General features: G+C 55.3%; 1 protein-coding gene across 2 annotated transcripts in view; it reads left to right on the top strand.

Moving 5' to 3' along the window:
- PTPRN2 (protein tyrosine phosphatase receptor type N2) overlaps positions 1 to 23,205 on the top strand; it is a 687,992-nt gene that overhangs the window by 629,140 nt on the left and 35,647 nt on the right. For both annotated transcript variants that reach the window (XM_027101365.1, XM_027101366.1), the window contains exons 16-17: positions 6,771 to 6,844; positions 12,859 to 12,936. In XM_027101365.1, the coding sequence (XP_026957166.1) occupies positions 6,771 to 6,844; positions 12,859 to 12,936 (152 nt within the window). The remainder of the gene's footprint in view (positions 1 to 6,770; positions 6,845 to 12,858; positions 12,937 to 23,205) is intronic.

Below are 23,205 nucleotides of genomic sequence, written 5' to 3' on the forward strand. Positions count from 1 at the left end.
CTTTATCCCCTGTGTATTTTGCACCGTCCTCCTCGGGACGCCAGCCTTTCTGATGGTCCTGGTTTACGTGCGCGCTTCCGTCTTCCGTACGTGGTCTTTCACACGCGGGCCACCCTGGTGTCTTTGGATGTCTTTCTTGTTTTCTTACTCAGGATATTTACCACTGTGTCATCAGAACTCTGACGTTTAGGGTTTCCCATCTCTTTGGCTCAGCGCCCTTTTGGAGTCTCTGGAACAGAATTCCCTCGTCTGGTTATGTGTTAAATGCCTAGCATTCTCTTTCTTGGCAACTCAAAACTTTAAGGTGGTTTGGCCACTGTCCTCTCAAGGTTACCATCAACCGAGCAATTCTTTCCTTATTCGAGTTCAGTTTAGACGTGTAGCAATACTAGCCTGGGTCCCGGTCAGGTGCTGTGACTGTCAGCTGAAGGTGACACCTGTGTCCACCCCCTGTCCACCCTTGGTCAGCACAGATGGAGACCGGGATTGCTTTCTGGTGACAACACTGTGCTCAGTAGAACACAGACTTGTGTCACGTTGTTTCAACATGTGTGAGCTGCCCCCCACAGGGGCCCTCCGAGGCCGCGCCCTTTGCCGTCTGTGTCCGGCCCTCCTCAGCTCAGCGGGGTTGGGGGGGCAGTGGGGATGCAGGCCCTCACTCAGAGAAGATGCATGACTGAGGTCCGTTGATTGATGGTCTCTGGGTAGAACGGTGCAGGTGGCACGGTTTTGCTTGGTTGGGGTCTGCTCTTATTATGCAGAGTTCTTGTGTGTGTGCCACACGCATGCTGCCAGCAAACGTTTGCACACTGTGCTGCACGCCACCCTGCCCTCCAGGCACGAGGACGGTGCCCTGGTGTCACCGCTGTACCCACCACGGCCCAGGGCTGGGTCCCCAAGCCTCTTCCCACGCAGTCACCAGGGCTGCTGGGACCTCTCTACAGAGCTACCCTCGCCCTCCTCCCTTCCCCTCCCCCTCCTCCCTTCCCCTCCCCCTCCTTCCCCCCCCCCCCCCTCCTTCCCCTCCCTCTCCCAGGTTCATGAGGGACCACCTCACACCTACTGGCTAACTTTCTCATAGAAAGCTAACATTTTTTAGCTGGTAGGAACTTTCTGGTCATCTCGGTCAGCCTCATCATTGAAGACGTGGGGAACTGGAAGACGTTAGACATGTGAAAAGGGCCGACAGGACGTTGTGAGAAAGCCAGGCCCAGACGGAGGCTCGACTCCGGGGGCGGGAGCGTCCAGGCCACAGAGCTGTGTCCTCACCATCTGGAGGCCGGGGTCCAGGACAAGGGTGGATATGACAAGGCTGGCCCCTCAGGGCTGCGAGGGGGTGTCTGTCCCAGGCCCTCTCCTCGGCCTTCGTGTCTACATGTCAGCTTCCTCTGCCTGTGTCTGATTCCAAACTCCCCCTTTTATAAGGACGCCAGGCACGGGCTGAGGCCCACCCACATGACCGTGTTGTCACTCCATCCCCTCTGTACAGACCCATCTCCAAATAAGGCCACATCCCGAGGTCCTGGGGGCTAGTGCACCCACACGTCTTTTTTTGGGGGGGACACAATTCAGCCTTCGACACCAGGCGCCCCTGGACGGCTCAGTGGTTGGCAGGGCGGTGCCAGGCCACCACCTGAAACCTTTGGGCCTGTTCTGCTCGGCACGGAGGCCGAGCCCAGAGGGACCTTTCCCTTGCACGTGCTGAGCGGCAAGGTTAGAACAGGGGCTCCTGCTCTGCTCCAGCCCCGTCACCCGCCTGTACGGCCACTCACCCGCCGAGCTGCCTGGCGATCCTATTTCGGGATTGCTTTTTGAGAGATCCACAGAGATGCTGGGGAAAGTAAGAAATGAGACACGAGGTGAAGTCTTCAGACCATGTTTCAGGCCATGCGTGTGCCTCTGGGACCTGCTTCGGGCGTGTTTGGAGCCGGGAAGCCAGCCGTGAGCCTCTGGCTGTAGGCCGTCCCCTGTGGGGCAGCTTCCTGGGTAGGGACGGAACCAGCCTGTCTTCCTGCCGCCGAGGCGCCAGCAGGTGTGCTGACCCTGGGCCCCAGACGCCCCGGTCTGCCCGGCACTGAGCCGTGGAGGCGCAGAGCACGAGTGTCTGCTTTCCTCCTTAAACGTTTGATGGTCCTGTGGTTTGAGGTGTGGGTTTCTTCATGGGAGCAGAGCCCTTGCTCACGGGCTTCCTGAGGAAGGGGCGCTGGTGGAAAGAAGTGTGAGCTGAACTCCAAGGAGGACTCACCGCCTCAGAGCAAAAGTGCTTCGCGCTCACGCCGTCATCCTCCAGCTCCTGGGTCTGTGGAGGAACGTGTCGTACACCTAGCTTCTCAGAGTCCTGCAACAGACATGATACAAACATTTATGGCTTTGCCTCAGCTGTGACAAGGCCAAGTCAATGAAGACGTTTCCAGGTGTCACTGGCTGGGAACATGCGTCTGGCGTTAACAGCTGGTGGAGAGGTTCAGGTGATGTTTGTGGTTTGCTCACCCGTCAGGGGACCCAGGAAATTCAGGAAGGAAGTGGTGGCGCTGGGGCCATTTGTGAGCGCAGCCCGGTGTGTGGGGTCTCCAAGAAAGACTCAGAGCCCTCCAGGCAGAGTGCTGGCCCGTCACAGACGCACCGCACGCTTGCACCAGCCATACCCTCCAAGTAGAGGAAATGCCATCAGCCAGTGTAATGGTTTCATCTCAATCTTAACAGAAAATTGAGACAGCTGCAGGGCCCCAGGGGAATATCGACAGACCTCTCGGATGAAGAAATCCCATGGCAGGTGCCAGTGTCCACCCACGGCTTCTGCAGATGCCTAACTCGTGTTACCGCCAGCGTTACCGCCGGCAGTATCAATGACTTCGCCTGTGTTGACTCATACACGTATCGGTGCGCTCGGTGTGAGGGACACGATCAGGGAGGCTAAGGAAACGCTATCCTTAAAGATCCATGTTAGGAAACGATGTCACAGGCGGGGGAGGCCTCCACACACGCTCCTTGGGTGGGTTCTGGTGGAACGTGGGCACGGGCTACGCACGGCACGGGCTAGAAGAAGCCTGAATCGTTAAGCCACGGTGTCCTCCAACGCCTCCCTGTCTCCAGGCTCCTTTGCCCTCGTCATGATCAAGAAGCAGTTCTAGACCTTACCCCTTCCGTTGGCATTTATGAAAACCATCCTTATTTACTACAACTCGTCCTATACCACACAATGAGTTTTGCCGGTTCAGCTGACTTTTTGTCAGCTAGGTGTGTGTCCCTCTGTCATCTCTTAAACTTGTTCCTAAATCCCTTGCTCTCTGCCAGGCCTTCCGTGAGCACTTTATAGAAGCCATTTATCACAACAAGCCTGTGAGTCAGATATCGTTTCCCTACATTTTAGGTGACACATCTGACACTTTCAGATACTGAATCATTCACCCGACTATTGCCGGGCCAGCAGGTGGCCAGGCTGGGTCAAGCCTGGACCCTGAGCTCTGGGTCTTTGCCAGGTCGATTACTGGATGTTTCAGAGCCTCAGTTTCTCAACCTAAATGGGGAAAAGGGACTCTGTTCCGTCTACGGCACAGTGTTCCAGGAAGGAGGAGGATGATACACGTGAAACATTAGGACAGGGAGAAGCTACAGACATTCAAAGCACCGTTCTTAAACACGGGAACGGTACACAGATTCTTCAGGGCTTCAGAAAGGGAACAGGCACAGAGGGTTAATTCAGCAAGTTTCTCCTTAATAGGTGTTTTTCTCCTTCCCTCCTTGATAAAATTTACTACTGTGGATCTCATGAGAGGAAAATAACTGGGTTGTAGAGCCAGGTACAGCGGGAGACACTACCTGAATTTCCTGCTTCCTGGCGTCTGAGTGAAGTCTCACAACAAGATCTTGGAGGACACACCCAGCTCTCCATTAAAATATAAGCGCTGTAGTTGTAAAAATTCTTGCTCTGTGGTTATAACGGAGAAGACAAAGGAACAGTATTCGCGGATCCACAGAGGAGGGGGGGGAAGGGGGGGGTTATTTGCTCAGGAGCCCCGCCCTGGCTTCACCTCCACCCCGCTGTTGACCTTGAGTGAACCGGTAATCCCGCCAGGCAGCCTTGTGTGCCCCTGTGCATCACAAAGAACGCAGCAGCCACCCTCAGAACAGGAACAGTGAACCACAGAATGGTTGAGACTTGCCCAGCCGAGTGAAATGTCCACTGGACCGTCCCCGCTACATCAGCCGACCCTCCGCCGGACTCTGGCCCTTCTGGGATGGCCCCCGGTGTTTCAGAGGGAGGTTCAAGATGGTCCCACACTAAAAAAAAAAAAAAAAAAGTTCTCAAACACGTGTGCCCCTGTGCATCACAAAGATTGGGGTGGATGGACCTCTCACTGTTGTGGCCTCTCCCATTGCGGAGCACAGGCTCCGGACGCGCAGGCTCAGCGGACATGGCTCACGGGCCTAGTTGCTCCGCGGCACGTGGGATCTTCCCGGACCGGGGCACGAACCCGTGTCCCCTGCATCGGCAGGCGGACTCTCAACCACTGCGCCACCAGGGAAGCCCCACTGTTAATTTTTAAATCAACACATTGCTGCAATATGAAATATGTGATGGGAAGGTAGAACTCTGAGCTTTGGAAGCCCTTGTCCCAGGCTCAGTGGCATCTTGGAAAGAGTGCCCTGCGGGGATGAAGGTGGCTGGAGCGGTGCCCGCAGGGACGCAGGACGCTGGGAGCTGTCCTCACAGCAAGCTTAGGCTCCATCTCTGCTCAGAACAGGTTTTCCCATGAACCATCGGGGTTCAAGCTCACCGAGACTCCCAGACTGAGGACACGTTTTCTTGATTTTCCGACTAGAAAATCCAGCTGGCCCTTGTTTACTGAGCCTGGTTGCTCGCAGGGCCCTGTGGAGATGAGAGGGACCCGGCAGCCCCCCAGTCCTGGGCCTGTTCAGTGCGACCAGGGGCCACTCCGCCCTGGGTGTGAACGGCACCCTCTGAAGCTCCGGGCCCTCCTCCCTGGTTCCCTCCGTCGCGATGGCCAGCAGCCCTGCCCTGGGTGACGGGTTCTCAGACACTGGGAGCAGCCCAACTGCTGCTGTTAGCAACGCCTGAAGTGGGCTTGTGGAGAATATTTGCAGTGAGGGGGGCTCCTGGGAGACCCTCGGGAACCCTTTGGAATCAGCTAGAAGCCCTGCTCTGTGTATCCAGGCTTCCGTGTGCGGGCAGAAGGCATGGTCCCCATTCAGAGAAGGGCCCGGCTTCCGAGCGGCTCCCACCGTCTCTGGCTTTGACGTGTCTGGATGCCCCCACACACATACACTGAGAAACTGGGCCTCTTGAACTCCATCTTGGGGTGAGTGTTTGTAGCGCTTTGGAATGTCAGAGTTGACCGACTTTTCTCGTGGGTTTTATTTCAACTTCCTGCCACAGCCAATTTTCAGTCTCTCAGGAACAGATCTGTGCAGGACCCCAAAGCCATTGAGTCCAGGGGACTTCTGAATCGTTGGTCACACCTTAGCGGGGGGCTTTGGCCGCTGCCATTGTAAACACCTTCAGAACATTCCACAGCGTCTGGTCCGTGTCACCTGTGCTCAGGTAAACATGTCACGCGTGAACCCCTTCCCCGTCTCTAGATGTTTCTTACCTGTCTTGTCTCTACTGGGAAAAAGCCAATGTTAATACCTCCATAAGACGGATAGGATGGCGTCCAGTCTCCGGTGGGTGACACCTTCCAAGTTCAATCAGTTTAGGCCTCGCCAAGTTTCCCAAGCCCCAGAACTGTTTAAAACAAAAAATGAGTAAATAAGTAAAATCTCCCAGAGAAAGGAAAGAGACACAAACCACAGCAAAGCCCCCGTGCGTGTTCTCCTGACCCCACTGCCGAGCTGCTCCCAGGGCTGGGAGCAGGAAGTGGGGAGACGCGGCTGAAATGCCGGGAACCTGGACTTGGGGTAACACGCTCACCGCCGTGGAAACCCTGAGCTCCGGGGCTGCAGCCAGGCTCTCTCAGCAGAAGCGGGTGGTATGGGGGCCGCCGGAAGGCTTTCCCTGCCGTACAAGATGATGGAGCTCGGCGCGTCCCATTTTCAAGTTTGCACCTTGCGGAGGAAGGGGAGGAAGGTGGGAGAAACGGGGACTCTCGGGGGTGCCCTGCTGGCCGTGAAAGCTCCTGGAAACAGGCAGAGAGCTGTCACTGACCGCAGGAGGGTGGTTACTCCAGAAGCAAAGTCAGGGATGATTCACGTAGCAAACACACTGAGCTGTGACCGATCACGTGTCCTCAATCCCCTCTGCGCGTCTGGTTTCAACACCCGTCAAATTGTTTTGCCCGTTTTAGGCACGTTTCTGTGTCGGTGAGTCCCCAGTGGACACTGCTCCCCGCACCCTCTTCCGCTGCATTTTCTTTTGCTCTTTTCTCCTTGTAAAGCTACATTCTTGTAATCTCGAGTATTTCACCTTCTCTAGACGACAGAATTGTATGTACTGAATGATGGTCTAATAGCTTCATATCCACGATGATGTTTATTTTCTCTGTGTTACCAAATACGTGTTATTTAAAGGCAAACACTACATGAGCTACTGCCCAGGAGCACCCAGCCTTGGCGTTGGAACTTGACACAAGAAAAACACGAGGTTCCCTGCACACCCTGACGCCCCACTTCGTGGGCTGAAGGACCCTCGGTGGGGGAGGGAGGGAGGGAGGAGGTACGGTGACGGCCTTCAGCGGGACCTGGGGGCAGGGGGCAGCGGTGGCCCTGGATGACGCCCTGCACGGGTTAACGCTCTGCTTTGGGGCTTGCAGACGACCACTCCCGGATCCGGCTGAAATCAGAGAACAGCCACGGCAGCTCTGACTACATCAACGCCAGCCCCATCGTGAGTACTGCCCGCCACGCACCAAGGCTCCCGGGGGGCGGGGCGGGAGCGGGCCGGCCGGGCACTGATTCCGTAGCAGATAGCCGGTCTGTGTCCACCGGGTAACCGGCCTCCACCAGGGACCAGGGCTGGCGCTCTGCCCCCTGCCCACTCCTGATGGCTTGGTCCCCAGGCGGGGCTGAGTCCCAGCAAAGGGAACGTGGTGCCGGGGTGCTGAGCCCGGTCACGCCAGGGGCCCAGCAACAGCGCCCTGACGAGTTACTGCTGGAACCCGAGGCTTTGGGGAAATTCGCAGCTGGTTGTGTAAAGGGCTCCTAGGCCCCCTTGTTCCCTGTTCGGGGGAAACAGGAAAACCCAGACCCAACCCTGGCACGTGTTGAAGTGATGGATGACGTAGAAGTAGGTCGGAAACTGCTGGCTGGTCTCCTCCGGTCTTTGCAGCGGGCGGGGTCTTCCCTTCGAGGGAGGGGGTGCGGCAGCGCCTCTCTGGCAGCGGGTGTGATGGAGGACGGGGGCAGGTGAGACCTTCTGGCCGGCAGGTGTTCCCAGCCTCCGGAGAGCCCCTCACGGCCACAGCCTGCCGCTCCCTCGCGGCTTCCCGCCCTGCACCCGGGGAGAGGCCGCAGGGGAAAGTCGGGGGCCGCCCAAGGGGAAGGAAGAGGGGCTGGCAGGGGGTGAGTGTAGGTCAGCAGCTGGTGGGAGGAACCTGCCAGGGGTTCTCAGGGCACGTGGTGGGCGCACCTGGGCCCAAAGCAGAGAGGCAGGAGCAGGTGGGGCTGTGTCCCCCTTAAACCGTGGTTCTTGACGCTGGTCTCCGGGGAGCGTCAGGGCAGCTCAGTAAGCTCTCACATTGGCTTCAGGCAAATACGGGCGTGTAGGACGCAGCACGTCCTGGGGGCTCCGGCGCTCTGAGGTTATGGGGGAGGGGGAGGTGGTTATGGGGTCATCTCTGGATTCGTGAGAGCGCCCTGGGTGAACGACAGCCCCTGCCGTCCTCGGTGGTGACCTTGGATGAGACAGTTCGCCGTCTGATCGCAAGCAGAACCGCTGATAGACGGCTGTCATCATGGTGGTTCCATTTTTCAGTGCATCTGCTGTATAAACCTTATTGTCATGACTCCAGCGTGCCGTGGGTCGGCCCCACTTCCTGACACCGCACAACCACACAGCGAGGGCACCGTGTAACACGCTTGCGGTGCGAAAGGGTTTCGGGGGGCAGCATCTTGTCTGCACCCGTCTGAGCTCAGGCCTTTGTTTCTGGGGTTATTTTTAAGGACGCACTCCTTTCCCTCCAGCAGAGTAGACCTCGAACGTTGGCTCCGTCTGTGTTCAGAGGCCTAACTGGAGCCGTTCAATCAGTCTTTCTAAATAAACACACTTGTTGAGTTTGGTATTTTTCCGTCAATTCTAAATTCAGAAAACCAAGGCAAAGCCCCATTGGGACCCTGGGCCTGGTCCCTACACAGGGGTCGTGGTGATGGTCTGTAGAAGGGAAAGAGCTGCCTTCTCCTGCTGGGCTCCTTCCCTGGGATGAACCCCGTGACAGGGCCAGAATGAGCAATAAAGCAATCCTTTTCACGTCTCAGAGACGGGGGTTCAGTGTTGGGGGGTGCCCGACCCTCCCCCATTTTATGGGTTCCGGCTTCCAGACGTTGGAGCTATGAGGACAGGGTGCTGGTGAGAAACTGCATCTCTCCCGGAAGCCGCCCACCAGCAGCCCCCACTCCTGTGCCTTCCCCGTCTCTCTCTTGTTGGTGGAAATTAGAACAGCCTTTCAGGCTTGACGGGGCAGGGACCTGGGTCAGAAGGTGAGGCCAGGAGAGGCAAGTGATCTTTCGGTGTCTTTTATGTGCTCCTTTTATTTCATGCCACCGTTCTTTTTTGTGCACATTTGGGTTGGAAGCATGAGCTAGAAGACATCCTCAGTACCTCTTCCTGAAATGACTGAAGGTCTGATGTTAGTGAGTTTCCTAGCAGAATTGAGTGAGGAGCTTACAACGAGAGCCCGAGAAGCCCGTGACCCTGCAGAATAAAACTACGATAACTACGTCCGTCTGTCATATCTGTACTTAGTCGTCCTTAAATTTCAGGAAAGCCATCCAGTAGTGAATAATGTGCTACCTCTGCTCTGAAGTGAGACGTCATGAAAGTAAACAGGGGCTCCGCTTCCCCGCGTGGGGCGTCTGCGGGAGAACTCCGTCAGCCGCACCGGAGCTTGGTCACTGCCAGGCGTGGACTGAGGGGTGGCGGGCGTCAACACAGCAGCACACGAGTCCCCTTACCGGGGGCAAGTCTGAACGTCCCAACAGCACTTGAAAGTAAACTTACTCTTCATTTCTCTGTTTATGAAGGGGAGAGATGGTTTCATTTTTAAACCCAGAATGCGTTTAACAAATTTAAGTAGATACAAACTGACTCTTGAGAAAAGGATGGCTGCTCAGATGCCCTGAACGTCCTAAGAAATTGGCCAAAATGGGGGCCGGTTCCTTGGTTTCCGGATTTACAAGTAAACATCTGTATGTGTATAATTCTGGTTTATAGCCAATACTTTTCTTAAGTAAATCTCGACTCATAAGAATATGAAAAAAAGCCAGACTCTCTCCCACTGATTTTACTAATGCTACCATTTCCCAGCAAACTCTCACATTAAGACTTGGTGTCTGGGAAAGTGACTTGAAAACTCAGGCTTGATGTTCTCTTGTTTTTAAGAAAGTATCTGTGGAATTTGCTTTACATGTTAGGAAAAGCAGGTGTAAGGTGGGCAGATGGGAATACAGGAAGATAACCTGCGTGTTCACCTTGAGTGAGATTGCAGGGTAGGAGACGTGACCCCCGTGGGCCCCCTACCAGAGGCTGGCCCAGACCTCCCCTGAGACTTTGGGCCACCAGGTGGTCCGGGGGCAGTACCGGCCCTGCCCTCACCTGCGCACCAGCCGGCAGCCCCCCCGCCTGTCGCCCTTCAAGGCTTCAGAACACAGGCGCCCTGGTCTTAACGTGCTGAAGGCTTAGTTTTTAGGGTGAGTTTTGTTTGGAACTTTGGGGAAATATTGCTACATTTTTTAATGCAGATTAGAACTAGTTACTCATGGTCATTTATAACTGTCATTCCACAGCTTGAACCAAATCGCTAGGTTTTTTTTTTAACCGTGCATTTAGAAATTCATAGGGATATACCTTGCCTAGTTCATGTGGTATCTTCATATAAGACTCAGTCAGCCACATGAACAGTAGACTGAACACAAACTTTGGGGGTCTACTTTTTCTGAAAAAAATCCCAGAATCCCAGAGCTAAAGGGCCCGTAGAGACCAAGTTCCACCTCCCCGCCCCCGCCCCACCCATTTTACAGACACTAAGACTGAGGCCAGAGACCCTGACTTCATTCACAGTGCTGGACCTTGTGTTTATAATCACAACAGTCCTACAGATAAAAAGTACACTACAGAGAAATGGGAAACAACAAGGAAGAACGGGGGAAGATTCAGCTCAGATGTCAGCAGAAGCCAATGCTCATCCCCACCAGGAGCTGGAGGTGGAGGCATCATCACCCACCACGCTGGGCTGGCAGCCAGAGCTCCCGATGGAGAAGTCGTGTCCGTAGAAACGGACGCAATTTCCTCTAGTTATGCTTATCCCACCTTGGAGATCCTAAGTGTAGTAAGACTTCAGTGCCTTTAGTTCAATTTTTGGTTTACTTTCATTCATTCAAAGTTGCACAGAACTGGGCTGAGGCTCCCGTGGCCTTATCTTTGCTACACGCACAGAGTACTTCTGCCCAGAATTACTTTCTGTCCAACAGGATGTGCACGGGATGAGGCGATGGTGGTGTGGTCATCTCAGTCACTGTTCAACTGGTGGCACGTCACCGCTCTGTGATCACTTACTGCCTTCCAAGAGGCAGCCACGTGACACAGCCAAGGGGGAGGGGAGTGATGGGCCATTGACGCCCCCCTCCCCCTCCCCCCAGCCCCGTGTCCTCCGGTCCCGGTCGCGGATTGAGCAGTGGATGGGGAGATGGGAACACCATGACATCAGGACCTCCCGCAACAGGGGGCCTTATCTACCCTCCGGAAACCCTGTTCCGATGTTTACTTTCAATCGCATATTTCTCATTGTGAAAGCCACTAGATGTGCTAGGCTGAACGTACCCACGATGTTAAACTGTGTTGCTCTCTGAATTGTTTGGGCAGAAAAGCACACTTGAGAAGGAGGCGGGGCTTTACTTTTCATGCAGAACTATTTGCAGGGAAGAGATGGGGTCTCCATAAATAGCTGTCACCCCCAACGAATGCATATTTTGAACATAAAACTCCTTATTTCTGCCAAGCGTTTTTCTACTGAAACATTTTAATTGGGGCTTTCAGCTGCAGAGTAACGTAATTTTACCTGTATTGTGTGTGTCGTGCATTTCCGGTTTCGGTTATGAATCTCACTACATTAGATGCACGACAAGCTTTTTCTCCTGCCCCTCCCCCCCCAGCTAGCGTCAGATGTTCTGTTACGGTAACTTACACCTGTTCTTTTGTGCCCTTTCCCCCTTTCATGGAGCACATAATTATAAGGTGCGCTGGGGCATCCTTTCACGCTGACACCCCTCGGCCCCAAAAGTGTTGACGGGCGGGCGCTGCGGGAGGGTTCACGGGATTCGTGTTAAGGCGGACGCGCCTCACGCAGGCTCTTCTCACACCCAAACTCGGAGGGGGCTTTCAGGTGACCCGGGGCTTACAGCTGACGTCCTCACATGTCACCGTAGAATCATGTGTGGTCGCACCCTCTGTGTTTTTCACTGTATTGGGAGATGTATTCTTAACAAGTACCTTCAAGTGCGGAGCATTTTAAATCTTTCATCAAACGCTGGTGTCAGCAGCGTAGAAGCTGGTGCTGGATGGGTAAGAATGAAGGATGCTGTGCAGTCTGATAAGTGAGCAACCGCCTGCCCCCAAGGGGAGACCCGCCCACTCCCTTCTGGGGGAGGCCTCTGCGGGCCTCCCGGCGGGGACAGCAAGGGCGTCTTGGCTATAACACCTCGCCCGGTCCCTTCCTGTCTTCTTAGGACGCCAGCGTGAGGGGAAAGAGCCCCGTCCGTCTGATTCAATCCTGTTTGCTTCTCCAGCCTTCGTTCTCATGTTCCTTTTTTTCTGCTTAGTCTTTGAATTAGATGTTATAATGAAGGTCTTTTACGCCAAACTCCCTCTCTCAAAGCCAGCAGGCTGCATTCGGACAGATCACCTAGCCAGGTAACCCACCACGGCCTTCTCCTTTGTTTGTTTTCGGTCCTTGTCTGGCGAGGTGGAAAGAGAACAGGGAGTCAGCTGCTGGCAGGCTAGGCAGCGTGGGCCGCGCTGGCTCTCAGGCCCCAGGAGGACTCTGGGCCCGAGCCCCTTTCGGGGTAGAGAGAACCAAGCCCGCACGAGAGGGGAGGAACTCATCCTGGGGGGCGTTGTTGCTAGATCCCTCCAGGCCCCCGGCAGTGCCCCGCCCTCCGCCCAGCACAGTGCCCTCAGCGCTAACCTCGGCCGCGTTACCTCGAACCCTGCGCGTGGCCAGTGGTGGCCGTGAAGCCTGCGCACACCGGCCGAACTCCTCTGCGATCACACGCGTCCGTGGATGGGTCACCGTGTTGGTGGCCGGGGTGCCGCCCCGGGCGCCCTCGCTTCGTCCCCAGCACCCTGCCTCGCGCGGCCTGTGCGTGGGTTAACGCTCTGGTATCTGGTCTCTGGGTGACTGGCCTCCTTTCCTACCAACGCTGCTCAGTTACCTCCATCCCGGGGAAAGGAAAACATTCAGCCCCAGTCGCCAGGCTCCAGGCGCCGCGGAGCCCCAGGCCCCGCCTCAAGCGCAGGCGGGGTGGGGTCAGTAGGGGCCGTGGGGAGGAGCGGCGGCGTGTCCCACTCCGCACACGTGTGGGTCGAGGGCTGGCACTGTCAGCACAGGACACGCCGCGCCCCTCCCCTCAGCCGGCCCTTCACTCCCTGGCTCTTCAGCTCATCTTTCTTCTGCGGTCTTGTCTCCGCAGATGGACCACGACCCCAGGAAGCCCGCGTACATCGCCACCCAAGGACCGCTGCCCGCAACCGTGGCCGACTTCTGGCAGGTGAATCTTTTTAAATGAAATTTTGTTCTGAAAATAAGATCTTAACACATTGATCATGAATAACGCCTTGGAGTCAATTAAGCCAATTGAGATTTGTTTCCAGGTGTTCATCAGATGTTCCTTGATTTCAGAATTTATATGAGCCCTTTCATATTTTTTATTATCCATCTTTTTTCCAAAACGTGAGTGTGAAAAATTCCTTTTGAGAGATTTAATACTTTAAAGACTCTTACCTTTTTAGCCACTTTACTTTAGCCACTTTATTTTATGAACTATAATGGAATGAAATAATAAATGTTTAAATTATTGTATTTTATTCAAATGCATCTCTCGTCTATAGTTTTAATTTTATGACGGTAAAAGATGGCGCTCAGATTACAGTCTCTCTCTTTGTGGCTACTCTGTAATGATGCATCTTACAGGCCAGGTTGGTCTCTTTCTTTTCATTCAGCAAAATCCTAAACACTCAGACCAGGCTCAGACATTGAGAACTCGTGTCAACACTGGCCAATAAAAGGAAAACCAGGAGGCCAGTGGGCTTCCCTCTCCCAGTCCCCCTCTTTTTCCCCATTGTCCACAGCATGGCAGAGCTCCGTAGGAACAGCTCTTGGAAGGTGGCACCGTGGGGTGTGCGCGTGAGGTCACGTCATTGCTCGGCGGCTGTTAACAACCCCCTCCTGTGTGTCGGGCACATCGGGTGTCCCCGGAACCGGTACAAAGGGCCCCCTGAGGACAAGATGAGGAAGATGTGCCTTCTGGGCCCCGGGGCACAGGTGATGATGGGGCCGGAGCAGCATGTGGTCCACAGAGCTGGGCTGTCTGGGTCCCGTGGCCATGCCGTCTCTAACCCGGTCGTTCATCCCGACAGAGGGACTAGCTGAAGTTAGCAAATTCCGTGTTCCCTGTTCCCTGTGGTCTGACAGTCGCTTTCTCAACTTTCCAGTCAACCCTCTCCTGACTCTCCACCCCAAGGAGGGACAGTGTTCCTCTCCACCCTGGAGAACGACTCTGCAGGCTTCTCCGGAGAGTCAGGAAGGGATCCAGGATTTGCTGAGTGTCCCAGGGCTCATTGCCTTGTAAGCGTATTGATGCACAGGTGTCAACATCCCCAGTTCCCAGGCATCAATGCACAGGTGTCAACATCCCCAGTTCCCAGGCAAGACAAGCGAGCATCTGGGAGATTGCATAGCTCACCCAGTGAGTAGGAAACCAGGACTGGACACGTCTCCGTGGCCCTGCTCTTTCATGGTGGCTTCACGCTATTAGAAAAAAAAGACCGAGCTGAACCCTGTGGTCACGGCCTAGAGCCATCAGGCTGTGGCGTGAGGACAGTCTGAGGACAAGCTGGTCCCTCCACCCTTGAGGGCTGAGTCTCCTCCCCGTTCCACCTAACCTGCCGAGGGGTCACGCAGCCCAGGCGGAGCTGCTCCAGGAAGGGAGCTTGGGGCCCGGGCCCGAGGTCTTCCTCACGCCATGCGGAGCTGTGTTCCCGAGCCGTGAGCCCGCTGGTCCTGGTTCTGCCCGCAGAGCGTCGCTGGAATTCCGTGGAGGCCCAGGGTCTGCTCAGCCCCCTTCCCGGCCAACCCCAGGCTCCCCGTGCTCAGACAAGCAGAATAAAGAAGATCCCGAGTCGTGCGGCAGAATAAGGGACCCACAGAATCGCACTATCACCGCAGCTTCGACTGTGCTTTGACCCACCGTCCCAACGTGCACAGTTACGAGGGGCGTGTAGAGCCCCCAAAGAGGGGAACTTCCATTTTTATCGGTTTCAGGTCCCGGCTGTAACTTCACGCGTGAAAGCGTCTCTTGCCAACAGCATCACAAGTGTCTGAGGGCGTAGAGATGCTCGGCGTACTCATTGCTCACATCCGTGGACCACTTACCGTGGACCAGGCCCTGTGTCGAGGGTTTTACACGTTCTGTCCTATAATCTTGGCAGTCGTGAGACTAGAGGCTCATACTCTGCCCCAGCGCCCGTGGCTGGTACACAGGAACACTGGTATGTTTTTCTTTCTGCTTATTCCGAGTAGTTGCCATTGTTGGGGACAATTCATTTTGTCAGTATTTATAATCAGTATTTGTCAGTATTTATACTGACAAGTATTTGTCAGTGTTTATACTAACAGGATTCTAGAGCACTTATGGAGGTCTGATATCAAGGAGCATACGTTCTCGAAATGGAAAGAAGATATCCCTAAATGACACAGCTGGAGAAAAGCGTTAAGGTGAGATGAAGTGCAGGATACTTTGAGACACAGTCAGCATTTATCAAACTGTCCGGGAAGCAATGGCATCCCTCAAGGTGGGAGCAGATACTCTGCGGCCAACAGGCTGGCCCTCCCGGGATGTCTGGGGCTCGTCAGCCCGTCACAGCCTGGGAGCCGTCCTGCAGCAGAAAGACCTGCGTCACTTTGTCTCCTCCACAGCCCTTGGGAGGGACGCCATGGTCGCCACACCCGGCCTCCGGGCGTCCGGATGCAGGCAGAACGCAGGGAAGACGTGTTGGCCTTGGGACGGAGGGGCTTCATCGCTTGTGATTGGCTTCCCAGCACAGTCACGTTGGTTGGGTTGGCCTCTGAATCATATTCTAGAAGTGGGCATCTAGCAAGCATGGCACTTTATTAATAACTGGACGAGGTCACAGGCTCGACATCCTCAAACATTCCAAGTCCAGCTGCCCCCTCCACCTCGGGCCCGGCAGAAAGCGCGAGGAGGAAACTGCACCAGCCTTGAAAACTCCTTGCAGAACTTCTCAGAAGCCACAGTGAGGTGAAGCTCTTTTGAGAAAAGAACCTGATTTGAAACGTAAGAAGCTTCCTGTGTCCAAGACAATAGGCTGAACGGAAACCCCTGAGCAAGGGTTCATGTCTCATCACGTCTGGATTCATGGCCTTTGATAAGTTTTGACCCAGGAGCTCAGCACCTGTTACAGAAAATATCGAAGCGTCTTCCTCTTATTGGAGCTCGTGGGTGCTGCTCTGAAGCCCCTCCCAGGGACGAGCTCACGGGGGCTTATTCTGTGTCTGTGATGAGCAAATTCCCATAGGAAAGGCGCCTGTGAGGCGGGTTCACGTGAACGGCGGTGTCCCCTTTCCCACGGCACAAAGGAGCCCAGGCTGGGAGCTGAAGACAGCAGGTTGTTCTTTCTCCTGTTTCCAAATACGGCCACGTTCACAGGTTCGTGGATGTGACTTTGGGGGACATTATTCTACCCAATACGATGGCAAAGAAGAAAACAGACACTAAGCCCCGAACGTAGCAGCATCGCAACAGGACGGGTGGCCGCAGCAGGAGGCTGCAGGGCGGGCAGGTGGGCGGAGGAGGGCCAGGGATACGCAGCGACGCCCGAGGTCATCGGCAGCCTCGGGACAGAGGGGCAACATGCAGAGGAGGGATCGGGGAGACTCCGTCTGAACGCAGACACGGCACTTCTGGAGCATTCCATCATAGGTGTGACTCAGCGGCAGCCCTTCCGCCCTGACTGCGGTCACCGCGAGGCAGGGGGCTCCTGCGCCAGGCGGGACCCTCACTCCTGACTCCCCACCCGAAGGGCTCTGCCGGGACACACAGCACCGTTCGCCGTCCCGCGATTAGAATTCTTTCTCTGAATTCACATGACATGTTCTAAGAATTTGATTCCAAACCAAATGCATGCCCGACCCACGACCTTCCTGTAGAAACATGTTCTGACCTGTGAACACAGCCCCACGTGTCCCCGGGACCTGAGGCGGCAGCTGTGGGAGAAGGCAGACCGACGTCCGGGTCCAAGTTCACGTGAGGAAAGAAGCAGGAGAGAGGGAGACAACAGCTATTGGGCGCTTACCATGTGCTGGGCCCGGGGCGGGCGCTTACCGTGTGCTGGGCCCGGGGCAGATGCTCGGGGTGCGTGACCTCACCCGACGCCCCCGACAACCTGGGGTAAGGCTGTCGCGAGTGTGTGATCCCCCCCAGACGGGGTCCCGCAGAGACAGGGGGCTGGTGGGGGGCTGGGGAGGGGTTGGGGAGTTGGTGTTTGGTGGGGCAGAGGCTCAGTTTGGGGAGGTGAGAAAGTTCTGGGGACAGTGGTGGTGATGGTAGCACAAGGTGAACGTGCTGAAAGCCCTCGAACCGTACACTTAAAACTAGTTAAGAAGGTATTTCTGTGTTATGTATGTTTCACTAGAATAAACGAAAATCAGGACCCCAATTCCAGCAGAAAAGCCGAGGCCCAGGGATTCCAAGCGACCCCCGTAAATGCACGCGGCAGCTGCAGGCGGGTTTCAAATGGGATCTGTATGGTCCGAAATGCTTCTTACTGCCCCACTGGCCTTAAAGCGAGGAGGGGGCGGTGACTGGGCAGGTGTGTCTCCGTGAAGAGGAGAGAAAGGCCATCGCGCTGTGGGGACTGTCGGCTCTCGCGGGCCAGCCCCCTGCTGTGACGGAGGGGACATGGTGCCTCCCCTCCAGGCACAGAGGGTGTGAGCTACATCTCCCAGGTGTGCGTGTGCATGTGCGTGCGTGTGTCCAAGGCTAGAACTGGGGGGAGGCTTCTCCAGGAGCCGAGGTTTCCCTGCAAGGAGGGGAGGCCTGCACACCCGCCAGGAGCCAGGCCCGCTGGGCTCACACACGAGCTCCAGGTGCCTCGAGAGCTTGGGGACAGCCTTCCCGGAGAACAGCGGCCTCTGGGCTGTGAGCAGGGTGGGAGGACGAGCCCCGGGCGCAGGCTGCCCGGCCCTGGGCTGTCCAGGCGGGCATCACCCATTGGTCCTGGAGCTGCTCCGGCCCCCGGCCCTACCGTCCCACCCCCGCGTTCCAAGGAGCCCCATCCACGTGGGCCGTGGGCTGTCTGCCGTCTCTCCTTCTGTATTTTCGGACAAAGCAGAAATTTAGGCAGCGCGGTGGCTGGTTCAGGTGCGTGAGGACTCCCTGCGGATGTGGACCCTACGGTCGGCGTGCGAGGTCCCCAGCCAGCCAGCGGTGGCTGAGCTCAGGGCCGGGGCCCTTCCAGGGCAGGGGCTGGTGGCCGTTCCCCGCTCACTGGGGGCTGGGTGAGGGGAGACGCTCTAGAATTTCCAGCCTGGCCCACCTTGTTCGACAGACTTTTTAGTAACTTTCAGACAGAATCAGAGGCTGGAGAGCTGGGCCACAGACTCCAGGGCAGAGGCCTGCTGAGGTCCGCAGCAATTCAGCTGGTGCCCAACTAGTGTCGACATTTATTATTATTATTAACATTTTACCAGGAAAGTAGTCCACCTGTTGATTTCTGTTTCCCACCTTCTGAAAGTATATTCTGCTATGAAGTCTTAACTGGGGAAGTGCACTTTTCCAAACGGATGGGCTTGATTTAAATAAAGTGTTTTTATTCCGTAGCACCCATCAATCATCGTTCTTAGGATGGTCAAGGAAAAGCCCGAGCGAAGTACCGTGGAAGACCGAAGGAACAAAAAGATTTTTCCTCCAGGGACTTGCTGCGCAGGGGGGTGAAGCAGAAATGCAGTAGAAAGGTCATGACGAATTACAGGAGTGAGCCGTGCGCCGGGGCCACGCTAGGTCCAGCAGACAGGGAGCCGGAAGGTGGCAGCCCCGTTTCCATAGCGCGCCCGGGCTCCCACCTCTGGGCAGGTCAGCTGACAGCCAGCGTCACCCAGGCCCCCAGGAGCCTAGCCTGGAACACCCAGAGGTGACCCTCGCTGGGCGTGCCCGTGCAGACACCCCAGTGCCCCCCAGTCGGCAGGACGCCTGGTCACGTCAGGGCTCGTGATGTCAGGGTGTTCTAAGAGGCGGGACCCAGCGTAGGAGGACGTCCTCCAGTCCCCGTCCCGCAGCTCATGCTGAGTCACTGCCGGACGTTCATCCGGCGCCAGCCCTGGGCAGCGAATGATGGGAAAGAGAAGGATTTGCAGCCTTTACTGATTCTGGAGTGTTAGGAGATTGTGGTCAGAAATGTACTCAGGAGCCCTGTGAACTTCGACGTTAAAGCACATCATCTGATTAACTTAAAGGAGTGCAGGATTTGAGGACAGTGAATTTCTTAGGAAAAACCTGATCTTTCATTTCCACGCGTTCACAAGTACTTTAACCACGTGCCCTAGATTTTCCAGGATATTTTGCCTCAAATATTTAGTCTGGTTGAATTCTCCATACATGAATTCACAAACCTTTAAAGATAAAAGGAAACCTTTGTCAGATCATCTCGTGTAAACGTGGGTTTGGAGACCGTGCTCTGCGCAGGGCTGTGCGCGGTCGTGTATGGTGAGCCCGGCCGGGCGTCCTCGCACCAGACACGGGGCAGAGCCTTCGCTCAGGCTCGGGTAAGAAACACAGCCTGAGTTTCCTTTTTTGTGGACCTCAGCTGAGAACACTTTGCTCTTCTGTGTACTACTGCTTCCTTAGTCTGCCTTTCCTTTCTTCTTTCTTTCTTTGTTTTTTTCTTCTTTCTTCTTTTTTCTCCTCCCTCCTTCTCCTGATGCATTTACATCAGGTCCTGATTTTGAAAAGAAGGATGGCAGCCTAAGGAGCACTTTCTTTACCTAAGAAGTCAACGTGCGCATTAAATTTGAAACACGAACGCAGGCCAGGGAGCTGTAAGTGATTCTAAGGGACAAGAGTCCGGGCCCAGGTGTCTCCCCATACAGCCAGATACCTGACATAAACACCTCCGCAGCAACGGCACAAAGTTCGGATGAACAGGCGACTTGGTGTGTGAGTGGCCTCGCTGTGGAAACGCTGAATGGCCACGCCAGCCACATCGCCTCTGCCTGACGCACAAGCAGGCTGTTCTGTCTTTGTTCGGTTCCAGTGAAACGCCAAGTACCTCTCATGGAGACGGTTTCTCCTTCCTGCTGGTGGAAAACGTCCAGAGGTGGCTGCCGCAGTTTATCCAGAGTCGAGACTGGCTTGGGCTCCGATCTTAATAGCTGGGAGGTGCCTTCCTGCCTGCTCAGCCCTTCCTGGGTGTCAGCATTTAATATCGGCTTTGCTACCGTTACCTCAGGGTTTTGTCTCCAAGGGAGGCCCACGCTGACAGCTTTGTTTACTGAGAAGCAAACCAGGTGGGTGTGAGTCGCGCCTGGAAGATGTGATCGAGATTTCAGCACCTTCGTCCTCATTTAGCCAGGCCGCCGCCCCCGGCGTTCACAGTTTGACTCAGGGCCTGTGACTGTGTAGCCAAAGCAGACCAGAGTCTGGAAGGGCTTAATGGCACGTTTCTTACGACCGTCCTCTGGACGGGGCGAGAGCGGGGCTGGGCGTTTGCGCTGCGAAAGGTACCATAGACACTGCTGTTTCTCTTCTTTAATAGACTTCAGAGCACGCGGTCACAGCTGACGGACACAAAATGCAAGCGCTCCGAGACCTCTTTGAGTCCTTATCGTTTTCAAGTTTGTCAGCACCTCATCGCCAGGCTTAAGCTGATCTCCGTTCAACCTTTGAAAGGAAGTTGGCAGCGGAAATGGGTCGTGTGGCGGGGTGGCGAGGAGGCTCGGCCTGGTCTGGAGAAAAGCTGCCCCACTTCCTACAGTGGCAGCTGCAGTGGGCGTGCAGACAGCGCATGTGCTTCGAAAAAACCACTTTTCTGTGCACTGAGCGAGTCCTAGGAGCACTTCTGTCAGGCGAGCCTTTGATAGCATTTTCTCTGAGTTCTCTTTTTACGGAACTATTCAAAGGATCTCTTTTTAAAATATGTATTGTTTTCAACTAAGCATCAACTGTAATAAGTCCCCGTGCCAGATGCCTTGGAGGTAGAGATGGCAACCAGACAAGGCTCTAGTCTTCAAGGAGATGACAGTCTGGTAGTAGAAAGTCGTGCCAACACAGACGAGGCCAGTACAAGGTGGAAAGGGGCTCATCACAAGAGATCCAGGTAAAGGGAGGAGAAGCTTCCTGCCGGGAGAGACCAGAGTGCTTTGCAGAAGAAACCCTGGCCTTTTACCCGTTCAGGTGGATTGCCTTGCCTTTAATCGGGTCTCAGCGGGGCTTTGGAAGAGTTTTGTTTGCTAAACACTTGGTGCTCAGGAAAGACTTGGAATGAAGAGACCCTGTGGTTTCTTTCCATCTGCTCTAATTAGCTTAATATAAGGAACTTGGTGCTGATGCCTTTCAACCCCTGTGGATGATTTGGGGCTGGAGTAGAGGGCGGGTATCAGTGCGTGTATTCCTTTCCTGGGGCTGCCATAACCAATTTCCACCAACTGGGCGGCTTGAAACAGTGGAAGTGTATTCTCTCACTTCTAGAAGCCGGAAGTCCAAAATCCAGGTACCGGCAGGGCTGCTGTCCGTCGGAAGCTCTGAGAGGAGGACCTTCCAGCTTTTAGGTGCCCCGAGTGTTCCTGGCGGCGTCTCCCCAGTCCCAGCCCGTGTTCACATGGTGTTTCCCTCCTCTTGTGTTGGATTAGGACCCTCCCTGATGGAGAATCACCTTGTCTTTTTAATTCTATGACGTATGCAGAGACCCTCTTTCCAAATAAGGCCGCATTCATAAGGTGCTAGGGGTTAAGACGTCAGCATGTCTTTTCAGGGGACAAAGTTCAACCCCTGCGGGGTTGCAAAGAGCGATACGGTGTTTGTTTTTTAACCACCAATCTGTAAATTACTCAGTTGGATCAAATTGCCTCCAGAGTATGTATTTCACGTCACTTGGGCCGACGGTCTGAACTACTGCTGCGTGTGACCTTCTCCACTCGCCTGGGTCTGATGACCATGAACAGGTTCCCAGGCTCAGCTGCACCAGCTGCGTTGTCACCATGTGTTCCTTCTCTGGGTGGCCTCTGAGTGCCACTTGGGGCTGGGAGCACAGGCATGGGTGGCGGGGTGTAGCTGGAGTGTTTTATGACAGCCCAGGACCTCGGAGATGGCCACCCCGACCCCTGTGACACCACCACCAGTGAAGAAGTCGGTGGGCACGTCACCACCGGTGGTCCCGCCACTCCTGCCCACAACCCCTGTGTGCGGGGTGATAACGTGCCTTCAGGGTGGGCTTCCCTGGCCTGTGCTGGTGCGTTCTAGGAGAAGCTCACGAAAAGGGGGGCATTTCCGGTTCTTCTCCAAACGCAGCACCAGGGACTTATCCTCGGGATCCCACATGGAAGGCCACGTTTAATCCACGCTGACAGCTTTCTTCTGACCCAGGGCTGACAGCACCTGCTTCCTGTTCGGGAAAAGGAACCCACTTTATGCCAGTAAAGGACTGTTATGGCCAGGACCTCTCTCCCCACCCCTGCCGTGGCCTCTGATGGCCTGACCCGTGCTAGGTGCCCAGTGAACCGGGAGGCGACCGCGCATGCTGTGTTGTCTGACGTCGAATCAAACGGAAAGTGCTGGGAAGCGGCACTCCTGGCATTCAACCATCGCACCTTAATTCAGCAGAGCGCTGGCTTCAGTGGACCGCAGCAAGATCTGGTAGGGAATCCGGGTCGTTATTTACTTCCTCGAAGAGAAAGATGTAGTAGGTTTCTCAGAGATTGGGCACAGAAATCGCGTCTTCCTCACGCCAGGCATGACCCTGCAAAACCAGGCCAAGGAAGAGGGTGGGAGTGCAGTCTCCTGTTCAGAAGCAGAACCTGCTCAGCTGGGCTTTCCACCAGCTCCTCCGAAACCCGCCGCAGCTTTCCCGGCGTGCTCGGGGGTCCAGCTGGCCAGGCAGCGCGGTGGGAGACCGGACAAGGTGGCGAAGGCGGCTGTCGCCCCGCGCACAGGCTCCAGGCCACGGGCAGGGCTGGTGGGGTGGGAGCCGCCCTGTGATGCTGGTGCCCACGCGGGCTGAGATCGGTTTGATTTAGTCAGTTCCCCTGTCTGCTTTCACACAGTGACCTCAGAAGAAGTATTATCCCCAGGAGGGCCTTTGGGGCTGTTCGTTTAAATTATTTCATTTAGATTCACTCTTAACCAAACCTTCAGAGAGCCAGGCGGGTCCCCAGACGGAAGGACCTCGGTGGGGGAGGGCCTTCCTAACGCCACTCCTGGGGGCCACAAGCAGAGCCTCGATGATTAGTTTATGGCCTGGATCATTGTATTTTTATTACACTCATAAAATCTGTGTTTCTCCTATTTTCGTAATGGTTTCACTAGGCTTCTGCACCTTCTCCAGGCACATTAAACTGCTACGCGTTAGGAGGACAGATCAGCGGGTAGGTCTGGAGGCCTGAGAAGCTTAGAGCAGGGCGCTGGCTTTGAATTCTCATGTTGTTGGATTTGCACTAAAGAGAAGGAAAGCATGTGGGTTTGAGCGTAATTCACGTTTATGTGGGCTTTTTTGTAAACACTGCAGCAAGTCCCCTTGAATTCCACTATAGA

Source organism: Aethalodelphis obliquidens, unplaced genomic scaffold (assembly GCF_003676395.1).
Source record: "Aethalodelphis obliquidens isolate GAN/ISIS:26980383/991018 unplaced genomic scaffold, ASM367639v1 scaffold5, whole genome shotgun sequence".
Classification (NCBI taxonomy): domain Eukaryota; kingdom Metazoa; phylum Chordata; class Mammalia; order Artiodactyla; family Delphinidae; genus Aethalodelphis; species Aethalodelphis obliquidens.